This window comes from Dendrobates tinctorius, unplaced genomic scaffold (genome assembly GCF_039654945.1).
Source record: "Dendrobates tinctorius isolate UK_male_01 unplaced genomic scaffold, ASM3965494v1 ptg000003l, whole genome shotgun sequence".
In the NCBI taxonomy this organism is placed as follows: Eukaryota; Metazoa; Chordata; class Amphibia; order Anura; family Dendrobatidae; genus Dendrobates; species Dendrobates tinctorius.
In genome coordinates, this window is record NW_027361671.1 from 4112092 (window position 1) to 4126304 (window position 14213).

At 41.4% G+C, this 14213-nt stretch overlaps 1 protein-coding gene across 5 annotated transcripts in view; it reads left to right on the forward strand.

Annotated features, from left to right (window-relative positions):
* ATG10 (autophagy related 10) overlaps positions 1-14213 on the forward strand; it is a 253229-nt gene that overhangs the window by 123686 nt on the left and 115330 nt on the right. For all 5 annotated transcript variants that reach the window (XR_012233603.1, XR_012233561.1, XR_012233601.1 and 2 more), the window contains one exon: positions 6239-6377. Coding sequence is in view for 1 of the 5 variants with exons in the window: in XM_073582474.1 (XP_073438575.1) it covers positions 6239-6377 (139 nt within the window). In the remaining 4 variants the exon portion in view is untranslated. The remainder of the gene's footprint in view (positions 1-6238; positions 6378-14213) is intronic.

Below are 14213 nucleotides of genomic sequence, written 5' to 3' on the forward strand. Positions count from 1 at the left end.
TCACAGGGTATATAGATATATTCCATGCGTTGGAATTCGAGACGTATATACCATACATTTATTGTTAGTTTTCCAATAACTAGCCTATTATTGGAAACAGCCTGCAGCCTTCTCCATTGATCATCGATCAAACGTGCAATTGTCCGGATGATGGGGGGCAGCAGAGAGCTCTTCACTCCAAAGATAACAGCTGGTGGATTTGAGATATGACTCCCCTGGCTGCGATCTTTGAAAAATTGTTGGCAGCAGTGGGATCCTGAGTGATTTCTCCGGTGTCGTACCTTGACAATGGGCTAGCCTAATTCCATCTGTCAAGAAGTTCAAAGAGCAAGAGGGACACCCTGTCATTTAGGGCCAACAGAACACCTGACCATTAACCAGCAAATAAGAGTTCAAGGCAAAGTAACACCATCCAACAAATCTTACTTTAATAGGGAACTTACAAGTCAAAAGTATTAACAGTGAGATGGCCTATAGGAATTTAATCTGTTGACTTGGCCTTCTCATTCTCCAGGTCTGAATCTAATCAATCATCTGTGGGGTGGTCTGAAAAAACAAGTCTTTTCTATGAAGGCCACACTTCACAATTTACAGGTTGCTGCCAACATCTTGGTGCCAAATACCAACCACAGGACTTCTTCAAAATGTCTCCATGAGTTATAGCTGGTGTTGGGGCAAGATGTGAATGTATATACAGTTGTGCTCAAAAGTTTACATACCCCAGCAGAACTTTTGCTTTCTTGGCCTTTTTTCAGAGAATATGAATGATAACACCAAAACTTTTTCTCCACTTATGGTTAGTGGTTGGATGAAGCCATTTATTGTCAAACTACTGTGCTTTCTCTTTTTAAATTATAAAGACAACCCAAAACATCCAAATGACCCTGATCAAAAGTTTACATAGCTTGGTGATTTTGGCCTGACAACATGCACAGAAGGTAACACAAATGGGTTTGAATGGCTACTACAGGCAACATTCTCACCTGGGACCTGTGATAAATGCCAGGAAAATTGTTTGGGTTGCATAGAAAAACCCACAAATAGTATCAGCTGAAATACTGGACTCTCTGAAAACTAGCGGTGTGGCTGTTTTTAAGATGCACAAAAAGGAGGTACTTGAAGAAAAATGGGCTGCATGGTCGAGTCGCCAGAAGAAAGCCATTACCGCGCAAATGCCACAAAGTATCTCGCCTACAATACGCAAAAACCGCACAGAGACAAGCCTCAAAACTTCTGGAACAAGATAATTTGGAGATATGAGAACAAAATCGAACTTTTTGCCACAACCATAAGTGTTACATTTGGAGAGGGGTCAACAAGGAAAGGAACATCATGCCTACTGTAAAGCACGGAGGTGGATCGCTGATGTTTTGGTGATGTGTGAGCTACAAAGGCATGGGAAACTTGGTCAAAGTTGAAGGTAAGATGAATGCAGCATGTTATCAGCAAATACTGGAGGCAAATTTGCAATCATCAGCCTGGAAGCTGTGCATGGGACGTACTTGGACGTTCCAACACGACAATAATCAAAAACACAAGGCCAAGTCGACCTGTCATTGGCTACAGCAGAACAAAGTGAAATTTTTGTAGTGGCCATCTCAGTCTCCTGACCTTAATATCATTGAGCCACTCTGGGGAGATCTCAAGTGCGCAGTTCATGCTAGACAGCCAAGGAATTTACAGGAACTGGAGGGTTTTTGCCAAGAAGAGTGGGCAGCTTTACCGTCTAAGAAAATAAAGCACTTCATAACTACCATAAAAGACTTCAAGTTGTCATTGATGTTAGAGGGAGCAATACACGGTATTAAGAAATGGGGTATGTGAGCTTTTGATCAGGGTCATTTGGCTTTCTTCTGGCAACTCGACCATGCAGCCCATTTTTCTTCACGTGCATCCTTATTGTTCATCTTCAAACAGCCACACCGCTAGTTTTCAGAGAGTCCAGTATTCCAGTTGATGTTATTTGTGGGTTTTTCTTTGCATTCCGAACAATTTTTCTGGCATTTGTCACAGGTCACTGGTGAGAATGTTACCTTTATTAGCCTTTCAAACCCATTTGTATCAACTTCTGTGCATGTTATCAGGCCAAAATCACCAGGGTATGTAAACTTTTGATCAGGGTCATTTGGATGTGTTGGATTGTCATTATGATTTAAAAAGAGAAAACACAGTAATTTGACAATAAATGGCTTCACCCAACCACTGGAGAAAGTTTTGGTGTTATCATTCATATTCTCTGAAAAAAGGTCAAGAAAGCAAAAATTTTGCCAGGGTATGTAAACTTTTGAGCACAACTGTATGATTAGGCAGGTGGCTCTAATGTTATGACTGATAACAGAAGCGACTAGTAGAATCAGTTTTGATGGTGAAAGCTTGGTGGATAAGATTAAAGTCTACATACACATATGTTTTCTCTATATCATAGGTACTCAAGTCACTACTAATTATGAGCGAGGTAAAAGGTATTGTTTTTTCAGAGACTTAGTGGTAAAATAGTGGTGTTTCCTATAGAAATAATTGAAATTCTATCCACAATTTTGAATATGAAGGTTAGAAAGCATGTTGCTTGCTATAAAAACAAATCACTTTTATTACCATTATTTGTATTTTAGTGATCTGGCTATAAAAAGTACAGAAAAAAAGCCCAACTATTCCTTCATATTTTCATATTTTTGGTTTTTATGCTATTTTGTCTTAAATTGCAAGTAAAATTGAGAAAATTATAATGGCTGATAATGATTTTTACAAGACTGTTTCAAGAATTCAAGAAAAATCCTGCATACCGGCATACTCTGGGGGCTAGATTATCTCCATGTACTTGTAACATTCATTTCCAGGCTTAGTATGTCTCTCTAGAATTAAGTAAATCAAATATAAAGTGAAAAGCATGGATAAATAAGTTGTTCTGCTCTGAGTCTTCCAAGATAACTTGTAAAGATATATGTACCGTATTTTTCGCTTTATAAGACGCTCCGGATTATAAGACGCACCACAATTTTTGAGGAGAAAAATAAGAAAAAAATATTTTTTAATAAAATGGTGGTGCCTCTTATAATCCTTGCATCTTATTGCTTACCGGGGTTGGTGGCTGCGGTGTAGAGGGATCCCAGGCTCGCTGCTGGAGGAGGCAGGCGTGGAGTGATGCTGCAGGCCGCATTCAGGGATGAGGGGGGCTCCGATGTGTGCTGTTGCTGCTGCAGAGTCTTGTGCTGGTGTCAGGTTTCTCCACTTGTCCGGCGGTTGGAAGCCGGTGCTGCGGGTGCTCCGGTGCGGCGTTGTGTGCCCATCGATGCCCGGGGCTCTGCCGACATTGTGCGCTGAAGTGCCGGTAAAAAAAAAATGGCCGCCGGCGCGTGCGCAGATGGGATCTCGGGACCAGTTCTCGAGAGATGAGATCTGAAATCTCATCTCTCGAGAGCTGGATCCCGAGATCCCATCTGCGCACGCGCGGCGGCCATTTTTTTGCAGGCACCACCGCGCGCACACAGGGAACCCAGGGAAAATGGCCGCCGGCGCGTGCGCAGATGGGATCTCGGGACCCACCTCTCGAGAGATGAGATTTCAAATCTCATCTCTCGAGAACTGGGTCCCGAGATCCCATCTGCGCACGCGCCGGCGGCCATCTTTTTACCGGCACACAGGGAACTGAGGAAATGCCGGGGCTCTGGCCTGTCGCTCAATGTTGGCAGAGCCCCGGGCATCGACGGGCACACAACGCGGCACCGGACACACCCGCAGCAGCGGCCAGCAACCGCCGGACGCCCCCGATCACAGCCTAGGTAAGGCATGTCCGCTTTGTAAGACGCACCCCTGTTTTCCCCCCAAATTTTGGGGGGAAAAAAGTGCGTTTTACAAAGCGGAAAATACGGTATATATCTATCCTGGTGTGTGTGTATATACAGTTGTACTCAAAAGTTTACATACACCGGCAGAATTTTTGCTTTCTTGGCCTTTTTTTTTTTTTTTTTTTTTTTAGAGAATATGAATAACACCAAAAAATTTTGTCCACACTGGGTTAGTGGTTGGGTGAAGCCATTTATTGTCAAACTACTGTGTTTTCTCTTTTTAAATCATAATGACAACCCAAAGCATCCAAATGACCCTGATCAAAAGTTTACATACCCCATTTCTTAATACCGTGTATTGCCCCCTCTAACAGAAAGACTTCAGAAAGATGACCACTGGAGATGTCGCTTGCACAGAATGAGATTGACCCTCCTAAGCCTTCCATGTCGGCATGTAGGTCATTGGAAGTGGAATACAATGATCCTTCATATTTATTTAATATCTATTTCATAAATCAATATTACACATGAAAATAAGCAACTTCACAACATATTTTATCAGAGATATCTGCTTCGTTCTCCATTTAAACTGATCATTCACTCTCAATTCTCGGGTAAAATCTGTATTCTGTGAAGATAGACTTTCCAATTACTAAATACTAGATTGCAGTTGGTGTTTTTAAAGTTCTCTGTAAAGGAAGGAGAAGCAGGAGGCAAACACAGACATTCTACTGCAAGTTCTCCTGAAAAAGTTAGTTTTCCATAGAACTTAATGAGCACCAACTGTCCTCTCCTATCTCAGTAATGGGAAAATATATAGTCACTGAAGACAGATTTTACTCATGAATTGAGAATTTTGACGATACATAACACAGGTCAACGAAAAAAAATTTTTTTTCTGGTGTCCAAAATATTTTAATGAATTTGGGGTATTTTTGGGGTGCTGATTCTGAATATGTCATCAGTTTTGCCAGATTGGCTCAAGTTTTTGAGATTTTTGGTATCTTATTTATAGCACTTGTTGGTAAATGCGACGCATCATCTCATTAATTTCTTTGGATTAGTACTTGAACTGAGCAGTTCTCAATATAGTTTTGTGTTAATTAGTGTTCTAAAAGTTTGTTCATAGCTTGATTTTTGCACTAACTTTATGTTGTTGTCTGTTTTCCAGTGAAAAGCATGAACTCATCATGAAGAAGTTGTCTTAACGATCCAGACTCATTCTGTTACATTTGTGGTGAATATACACTGCCAAAACATAGAAGAAACATAACACACTTCGTAAAAAAAGTGTATTTTGCCTATTTTGGGGTTATGCTTGGGGACCAAGACAAGTTTTGGGCACCACACATAGTGTGCAAAGCATGTATCGAATTATTACGAAAATGGAGCAAAGGACAAAGAAAAAGCTTCAAATTTGGTGTTCCAATGGTGTGGAGAGAGCCAAAAAATCATCATGATGACTGTTATTTCTGTGCAGTGCAAGTGCAAGGATTCAATAAGCATAAGAAACGAAAATGGGAGTAACATGGAATCTGCAAGAAGGCCTGTCCCTCATTGTGAAGATGTGCCTGTACCTGTGTTTACCATAAATAACAGTCATCATGATGATTTTTTGGCTCTCTCCACACCATTGGAACACCAAATTTGAAGCTTTTTCTTTGTCCTTTGCTCCATTTTCGTAATAATTCGATACATGCTTTGCACACTATGTGTGGTGCCCAAAACTTGTCTTGGTCCCCAAGCATAACCCCAAAATAGGCAAAATACACTTTTTTTACGAAGTCTGTTATGTTTCTTCTATGTTTTGGCAGTGTATATTCACCACAAATGTAACAGAATGAGTCTGGATCGTTAAGACAACTTCTTCATGATGAGTTCATGCTTTTCACTGGAAAACAGACAACAACATAAAGTTAGTGCAAAAATCAAGCTATGAACAAACTTTTAGAACACTAATTAACACAAAACTATATTGAGAACTGCTCAGTTCAAGTACTAATCCAAAGAAATTAATGAGATGATGCGTCGCATTTACCAACAAGTGCTATAAATAAGATACCAAAAATCTCAAAAACTTGAGCCAATCTGGCAAAACTGATGACATATTCAGAATCAGCACCCCAAAAATACCCTAAATTCGATGAAATATCTTTGGCACCAAAAATGCTGTTGACCAGTGTAATCAGTCCAGGTGGAGAAAGAAGCAGATATCCCTGTTAAGTTATAGTACACATTGTTCTATTTTCATGTGTATTGTTGATTTATGGAAAAAAATCCAACATTACTCTTTAAAAACAAAGGAGTAGTTTAGAAAATTCACATTATTATTTATTAACTCTATATAGAGAAAATATGTAGTATAATAATTTAAGTTGACATTGAAATGGGATAAAGAGTCCGTGAACACTCAACATTTCAAAGTTCTTGTATGTTCTTTGTGTTTTTTGTAGGATAGTCATGAAGAAGAAGAAGATAACTGTGTTCTACCACAGGGAGCTCTGCAGTCGGAAGTGATTCGCTATGAATATCATGTTCTGTACTCCATTAGCTACCAGGCCCCGGTGCTGTACTTTAGAGCGAGCTTCTTGGGTAAGCTATCTAAACTAGCAATGAAGCAGTGGTTCACTAATTATTATGGGATACGGTATTTAGCTGTTTGAGGAGAGGTAATAACCAGTAGTTTGTGATGTTACTTTTTTTTTTCCAACTGAACCTTATTCATTGTGTAATGAAGTATTATTATGTGATTTCCTAACATTTTTTCTTCATTCATTAGAGATCTCTATTTGATTTTTATCGAATAAGAAACTTGGATGTTTGCTTCTAAGTTTTTGGTTGGTCTTGGGTAGTGGGGCGTTTCGGCATTATGATGGAGGAAAATTAGAGTGTCCAGGGTAAAATGTAATTATTCGACTGGAGTTCATATTTGAACTGGGTTTCAGGCAATTACGTAAAGCACAATGATACATCAGTAAAAACACGTTACCCTCCTCCTATCGGAGTCGTTCTTATTCTTAATACATCGCCTTTTTCCAGCAGCCATATGCTATATCCTAGTAATACATTCCCCAGTACTTGCCCTTAAAAAGCAGCTTGCTTTCAATGACAGTGGAGGTCGCCATCACTATTCAGATTACCTCCTTTGGCATTATAATGCTAAAGTTAGTGTTCTTTTCAAAGTCTTAACTTTCCGCTGGCAGGAGTTGTGTGAGGCGACACAAAAGATGACCGTCTTTTAGATGAGAGCTCCTGGAGACACAAAGAGGCTTATCGTATGCAGTTCTTATGGAAATAAAAACTAAGTGATAAATTGCTTTTTCTAAAGTGTCGCCCCATGTCTCGCTCAATGCAGTAAATATGATTAGAAGTTATAGTAATGTGATAGATACTTAAAGGGAACCTAAAAGGGAAGGAGTTATAGGGTCATCACACTAATTATATTGCTGGATTGGGTAGCAAAAAGTTTACGCCTACAATCGTGGACCTAAATGGATATTCCGTCATTGAAAAAATAAACTTTAAATCCTTGAGGCTGCAAATGCACTGAGGCTGGTCCAATTCCAAACTATTGCACCAACATTCTGCATCATTCCCGACTTGATTAATGTATGTTTTGTGCCAATATGTCAGTGGTGTCTGTTTGAACCAACGTTGGACATCTCGTTCCTAGCAGACTCGGGGAATTAAACTCAATCTGATATCTTTTCGATTGGAAAATAGGCACGCTGAGGAAGGTTAATGTAGACCGAAACGTTTGTGATCCTTTATTTTTGGATTGCATATTATTAATAATGATCATGATAATAATAATATATTTTATTTCTATAGCGCCAACATATTCCGCAGCACTTTACATTTTAGATGGGACTTGTACAGACAAATACATTACAGTATAACAATAATCGCATAAAACAACAGATACCAAGAGGAATGAGCGCCCTTCTCGTAATCTAACTATCGATGAGGAAATAGGGGAGACACAAAAGGTGGATGGTAACAATTGCTTTCATTGTAGGGATTAGACATCAATATAATAAGGTGTTCACGTAACGCTGCATGAAACGGTAACCGAGCAGTGTGTGTAGAAGTACATACACAGAGGGCTATTAATTGCATGAAGCGTGTGAGGACAGATGATACGAGGGTCCTGGTTTTGAGGAAAATTTTGTATGGGCAAAACAGGGATTGTTAGATAAATATGTTAAGGCGATACGCCAGTCTGAGGAAATGCCTATATATGGCACGCTTAAATCTGTGAGTATTGGGACTTAATCGAAGTGTCCTTGGTAGTGCATTCCAAAGAATTCGCGCAGCACGTGAGAATGTTCTGATTATTGAGGATGTAAATCTTAAATCATTAGCAGAATGGAGGGCATGGGTAGGGTGGTAGACTGAGACGAGTGAGGAGATGTAGGGTGGTGCCGAAGCATGGAGTGCTTTTTGAGTGAGAGTGATAAGTTTATATTGAACTCTGTAGCAGATGGGCAACCAGTGCAACTACTGGCATAGGGCAGAGGCATCGGTGTAACGGTTAGCAAGGAATATGCTTATTAAATTATTTAATTTCATCTACTCTGGGTGCCAAGTAACTATGCCAGTGTTGACAGCAGCGCTGAGTAATGCATAGAATCCATGGGCTATAAATTGATCCGCCCTTGTTGCATTTGCACATGCATTTACTAAAAAATTAAGTGATTTTCTTTGCAAATTAATGTCCATTTGCAGGCAGGACGGTGTGTTTTAATCAATATTTAACTGACCTACCCATTAATTTAATTTGTATGATAACCCTAAAGTGACAGACAAGCTGCCTTTAAAGGTGTATACCAGAGGTATACCAGTTTGGATATATGATCTGCACTTGACTTTCTTTACATCTCTAATGCCATAAACACATGTGCTTCATCCATCACCTCCTGCTTGCAGATGTGGGTGATACAGGAAAGAAAGGGAGACACGGGGGCACCCACACCCATTTCATGCAGCTGTAAGGATATGGTCGTGCTGCCCATGTTTCCCTCTTGAAGAAACAAGTTAATGTAAAATGTTACGTGATGCAATGTGAACTGTGATTTATAGTGTGACATGTAACGTTCATTAAAAATGTTAGCAATACTGATAGTGTGTGCAGTTTGAGAAAAGAGCTAGTAAGAGCTAATGGTTGGGATTAGCCTAAAATGGGATTGGCTGAGTTGTAGAGAAAGTGACAATTTCCTGTCAGATAGGGCCTGGAGTGCATAGCAAGGGGACCTAAAGGTCTAATGTGAGCAGTGCCGCATTTTGGGGTGACCGTAAGTGAGAGGAGACCAAAGGAAAGAGATATTGAGATCCTTAGCAGAAGTGACTAGGAGACAAAATGATCTAAGGCTTAGAGGTTACAATCCGCCAGGTAACAAAACAGGCCTGGACAGGACTGAGTACAAGAGACGCATAGATTGTCCAGGGCGGGAGTTTCAGAGCATCAAGTGGCTGGAAGCTAAGTCCAGCCATACTGGTATCCTAAGTGGAAAGAAGACTCAGAACCGTGAGACGAGTAAAGGACTCTTGTTTTTTTTAGTTTTTTTTTTTTTTCATCATGTTCACTAAATGCTAAAACTGACCTGCCATTATGATTCTCCACGACATTATGAGTTCATAGACACCAAACATGTCTATATTCTTTTTTATCTAAGTGGTGAAAAAAATTCCAAAGTTTGTTTAAAAAAAAGAAAAAAAAAAAGCGCCATTTTCTGATACTCGTAGCGTCTCCATTTTTCGTGATCTAGGTTCAGGTTTGGGCTTATTTTTTGCGCGCTGAGCTAACGTTTTTAATTATACCATTTTGGTGCAGGTACTTTCTCTTCATCACTCGTTATTGGAATTTAATGCAATATCTTGGTGACCAAAAAAAGTAATTCTGGCATTTTGACTTTTTTCTCTCTACGCCACTTACCGATCAGGTTAATCCTTTTTTTTATTGATAGATTGGGTGATTCTGAATGTGACGATACCAAATATGTGTATGTTTAATTTTTTTTCTTTATTTTATTTTGAATGGGGCGAAAGTGGGGTGATTTGAACTTTTGTATTTTTTGTATTTTTTAAAAAAATATTTTTAAAAACTTTTTTTTTTTATTTTTGGCATGCTTCAAGAGTCTCCATGGGAGATTAGAAGCTGCCATAACCTGATCGGCTCTGCTACATATAGGCGATGATCATATCGCTTTTATGTAACAGAATTACTCACTTGCTATGACCGCCGACCACCGAGTGGCGCTAATAATAGCAATCCGGCATTGACAACTTGCCTCTGGTTGTCATGGCAACGCATCGGTGACCAGCAATCACGTGACGGGGGTCACCAATGGGCGGATATCCGTCCCGATGGCCGGAAGCGCGCGTTAAATGCCGCTGTCAGAGTTTGACAGCGCCATTTAACGGGTTAATAGTCACGGGAGGATCGTGATTCCACCCGCAGCTATTCCTGGGCACATGTCAGCTGTTCAAAACTCAAAGGGCGAGAAGCGACATGTGCAGTACTATTATGGCGCATGTCGCAAAGGGGTTAAAGTTAAAGCTAGATTGTGGTGAAGTAGTGTGAAATAGTGGAAGCAGAGGACCAGTAGAAAGAGTAAAGGAAGGAAGCAAACTGTGGAAAATGCTTAGAGTTGTAAAGGAAACATTCCTTTGTGTTCGTTATCTTATGTATACAGCGGTATGTGAAATTTTTGGGCACCCCTGGTACAAATTACTGTTATTGTGAACAGTTTAGCAAGTTGAAGATGAAATGATCTCTAAAAGGCCTAAAGTTAAAGATGACCTATTTCCTTGGTATTTTAGGTAAAAATATTATATTTTCATCTTTTACATTTGAAGAATTACAAAAAGGAAAATGGGCAAAGCAAAAGTTTGGGCACCTGCATGCTTCGATTAGTACCTAGTATCACCCCCTTTTAAGGGTATGTTTTCACGGTCAGTATTGGCAGCGCTTTGATGCAGCACATGTCCACTTTGTCCGAAGAGCTGCCGGTAGAGATGAGCGACTTTGCCTTTTTTCGGGTCGAGTCGGGTTTCATGAAACCCGACTTTCGCAAAAGTCGGGTCGAACGCAATCTGCCGATTATCGTGAAAAGTCGAAGGCCGACTGAAACACGAAACCCAATGCAAGTCAATGGGGAAGAAAAGTCGGCAGTGAGTGGAGGACAGGAAACACACCTACAGTGCTCATTTTAATGCCAAAAACATCAATTCTTATTACTTAAGCTTGTCAACCTTAATTTACTTTATAATAACAGTTAGGCATTGGGAACTGGGGGTTATTTGGCTAAAGTTGTGGGGGGGGGGTAGGGCTGGCTCCAGATTTTCGTGGGCCCAGGGCCAAAGAGTGTCACTGGGCTCCTTTAACACATGCTACAATTCATGATCCTCTGATACGGCAGAGAAATAGCGGTATAGTACAATGAAAAATACTTCACTTCTTACATCACATGACTGATATCCATTTTAAATTCTCCAATAGCTTCAAAAACGGACAGTATATTACTACATACAGTATTATTGCCACCGCATAGTGCGCCATATAGAGTAATGAGGCCCATATATTTTTCCATACAGAATCATTGGACCCATATAATGTTCGATACAGTATATGATGAGCTCCACATAATGCTACAGTATACAGTATGTTGGTCCCCATGGATGAAGCTCCACTGTCTTATGGGCCCAAATAATGCTCCATATATAATGGGCCCCATTTCTAATGCTCCAGTGTATAATGGGCCCTGTAAATGCTGCTCCAGTGTCTGATGTCTCCCATTTGGAAAGCTCCAGCATATGATGGGCCTCATGGATGATGCTCTAGTGTACGATTGGTCCAAATAATGCTCCATATATAATCTGCCCCATTTACAATGCTCCAGTATATGATGGGCCCCATGGATGATGCTTCAGTGTCTTATGGGCCCAAATAATGCTCCATATATAATGGGCCCTATTTCTAATGCTCCAGTGTATAATGGGCCCTGTAAATGCTGCTCCAGTGTCTGATGTCCACTTTTGGAATGCTCCAGTGTATGGTGGGCCCCATATATCATTCTCCAGAGTATAGTGCTCCCCAAAAATTGCTCCCAACCTTTAAAACAAATAAGTCTCCTCGCTAGGGAATCCCTGTACTCTGGACTCCTCGTCGTCCCCATCTTCCATCTCTCTGCACTTGGACTGTTTAGGCAGAGGGCGTACAGACATGATGTCATTGCGCTCTCTGACCAGAATGCCACTGTCAGGAAACGCAGAAGACGTCACGGCGGTGGAGCAGGGAGAGGTAAGTATTTCAACTTTGCAAGTGCTGTGATCCTGAGCAAGCAGGGGGGCCCACTCGTTGGCGACGGCACTGGCACAAGGCCCCTCATAGTACGGCGGTGTGTCTGACAGCCCACTTTTGCATACTATCTGCCAGTACCGTCGCCCATGAGTATGCCCCCCCCACCTGCTCAAGGAACCTGCACTCATCTGGACCTTCCTCTTTGTCACCGTATAAGGTATAGTATGCGGGAAGGGGAACCTGAGTTTCATCAGGGTCAGATTCTGGCTGTGTAGAGTGCGAGGGGAATGTAGTGGTCTGGGTCAATGTACCAGCAGAATCATGTAGCAGTGGCTGGGCATCAGTGCACTTTGGCGCCCCCAGGAGTATGGTCGCCTCAGTGCCATTACCTTCTTCCTAGGGAGTGTGATGTCATGCTTGGGAGCAACGAAGGATCTCTCTAGCAGTTAAACCAACACAACACAGTTCCCTCTCCAGGCCAGCAGGGAGAGCTCTGAACCTGACTGCTGAGGAGTTGCTCTCTGTGGTCGGGAGGAGGAAAGTTAGGGCAGTCTGTGAAGGGAAGGGGAAGTATGTGGCATGAGAAGGGGAGCTGGAGGATGAGCAGAGTTAAGGCTCACTCCTAGCTGGAGCGCATGGTCCGGATTCGGGTCTCCGAGTTTGTATGGACACTAGGGTGACCGCAAAAAATCGATGTCGGAATTTTGTCCGTCTGGACCCCACAAAATGATTCCCCTTTCCAGATATTGAGATAGCCAAAATTTGAGCTCGATCAAACGGTGTTAACCCGTGCCGCTCGTCGCTCAAAGTTTGAAAAAATCCAAATTGAGGTATTTTAAGATTTAGGTATTTTGCATAGTCTGTTAGACTATAAAGAATGTGACAACAACATTGCAGAAATAGCCCTGACCAAATTTTCGAACCATTTGTGGTATTTGAATGCAGAGTTGGTGGGATTATCGTTTTTTGATCCCACCATTACAGACAATGAAAAGTTGTTAATGGCTAATAAATTGCTCAGTAGCACAGATGAACCATCAGAGCACGCTAGGGTTGTAAATCCAAAAGTTAGGAAAGAAAAATGAAAAGAGGTAGGAAGTAACCGACTTTAACGACCTTCTGACAAAAGATGAAGAACAAAAGCAATATGTCCTGCAAGTTGTAAGCAAATGCCGAGCATTATATTCTGACGTTTCAAAAACTACTTTAACAAAAGCTCTAGAATAGATTAGATAACTATGTAAAATTATCAACCCATGTAGGTTAGCGTGCTCTGATGGTTCATCTGTGCTACTGAGCAATTTATTAGCCATTAACAACTTTTCATTGTCTGTAATGGTGGGATCAAAAAACGATAATCCCACCAACTCTGCATTCAAATACCACAAATGGTTCGAAAATTTGGTCAGGGCTATTTCTGCAATGTTGTTGTCACATTCTTTATAGTCTAACAGACTATGCAAAATACCTAAATCTTAAAATACCTCAATTTGGATTTTTTCAAACTTTGAGCGACGAGCGGCACGGGTTAACGTCGTTTGATCGAGCTCAAATTTTGGCTCTCTCAATATCTGGAAAGGGGAATCGTTTTGTGGGGTCCAGACGAACAAGATTCTGACATTTCCCCCCCCCATATGAGATCCGGTCACCCTAATGGACACTGACGATCCTGCAGCAGAAACCGGAGGAAGTAGCAGCTGTAAATGCTCTGTTCCCAACTAAGGCTCGGAGGTCCCAGCAGCGACGTGTGTGAGCCAGAAGGAAAAGGCTACGGCTGCCTGCCATACGAGAAAGTTCCAAAAGAGAGTCAACAGGGGAAATTTCAGTGAACTCAGTACTGCGAGTACCTCAGATAAGCGCTAGAACGGAGGCCACACTACCTATCTGCAGAGAGAGAATTCCTAGTTTGCTTCCAGGCTGACCAACTCCTTCTCCATCTGTACTCTGGGTCCTGGACTGCACTTACCAAGTACAGGTAAAGGAACTGCACGACTGTGTCTGTCATCTTTCTCCTGCGCCTGGCGCACGGCTCTGCTACATCCTGCACTGCACACCATCTACCACTTCTTTCATCTGCCCTGCGACTACGGCCCTACCTGTGCAGGGCTTCTACATCTTAGCTGCAC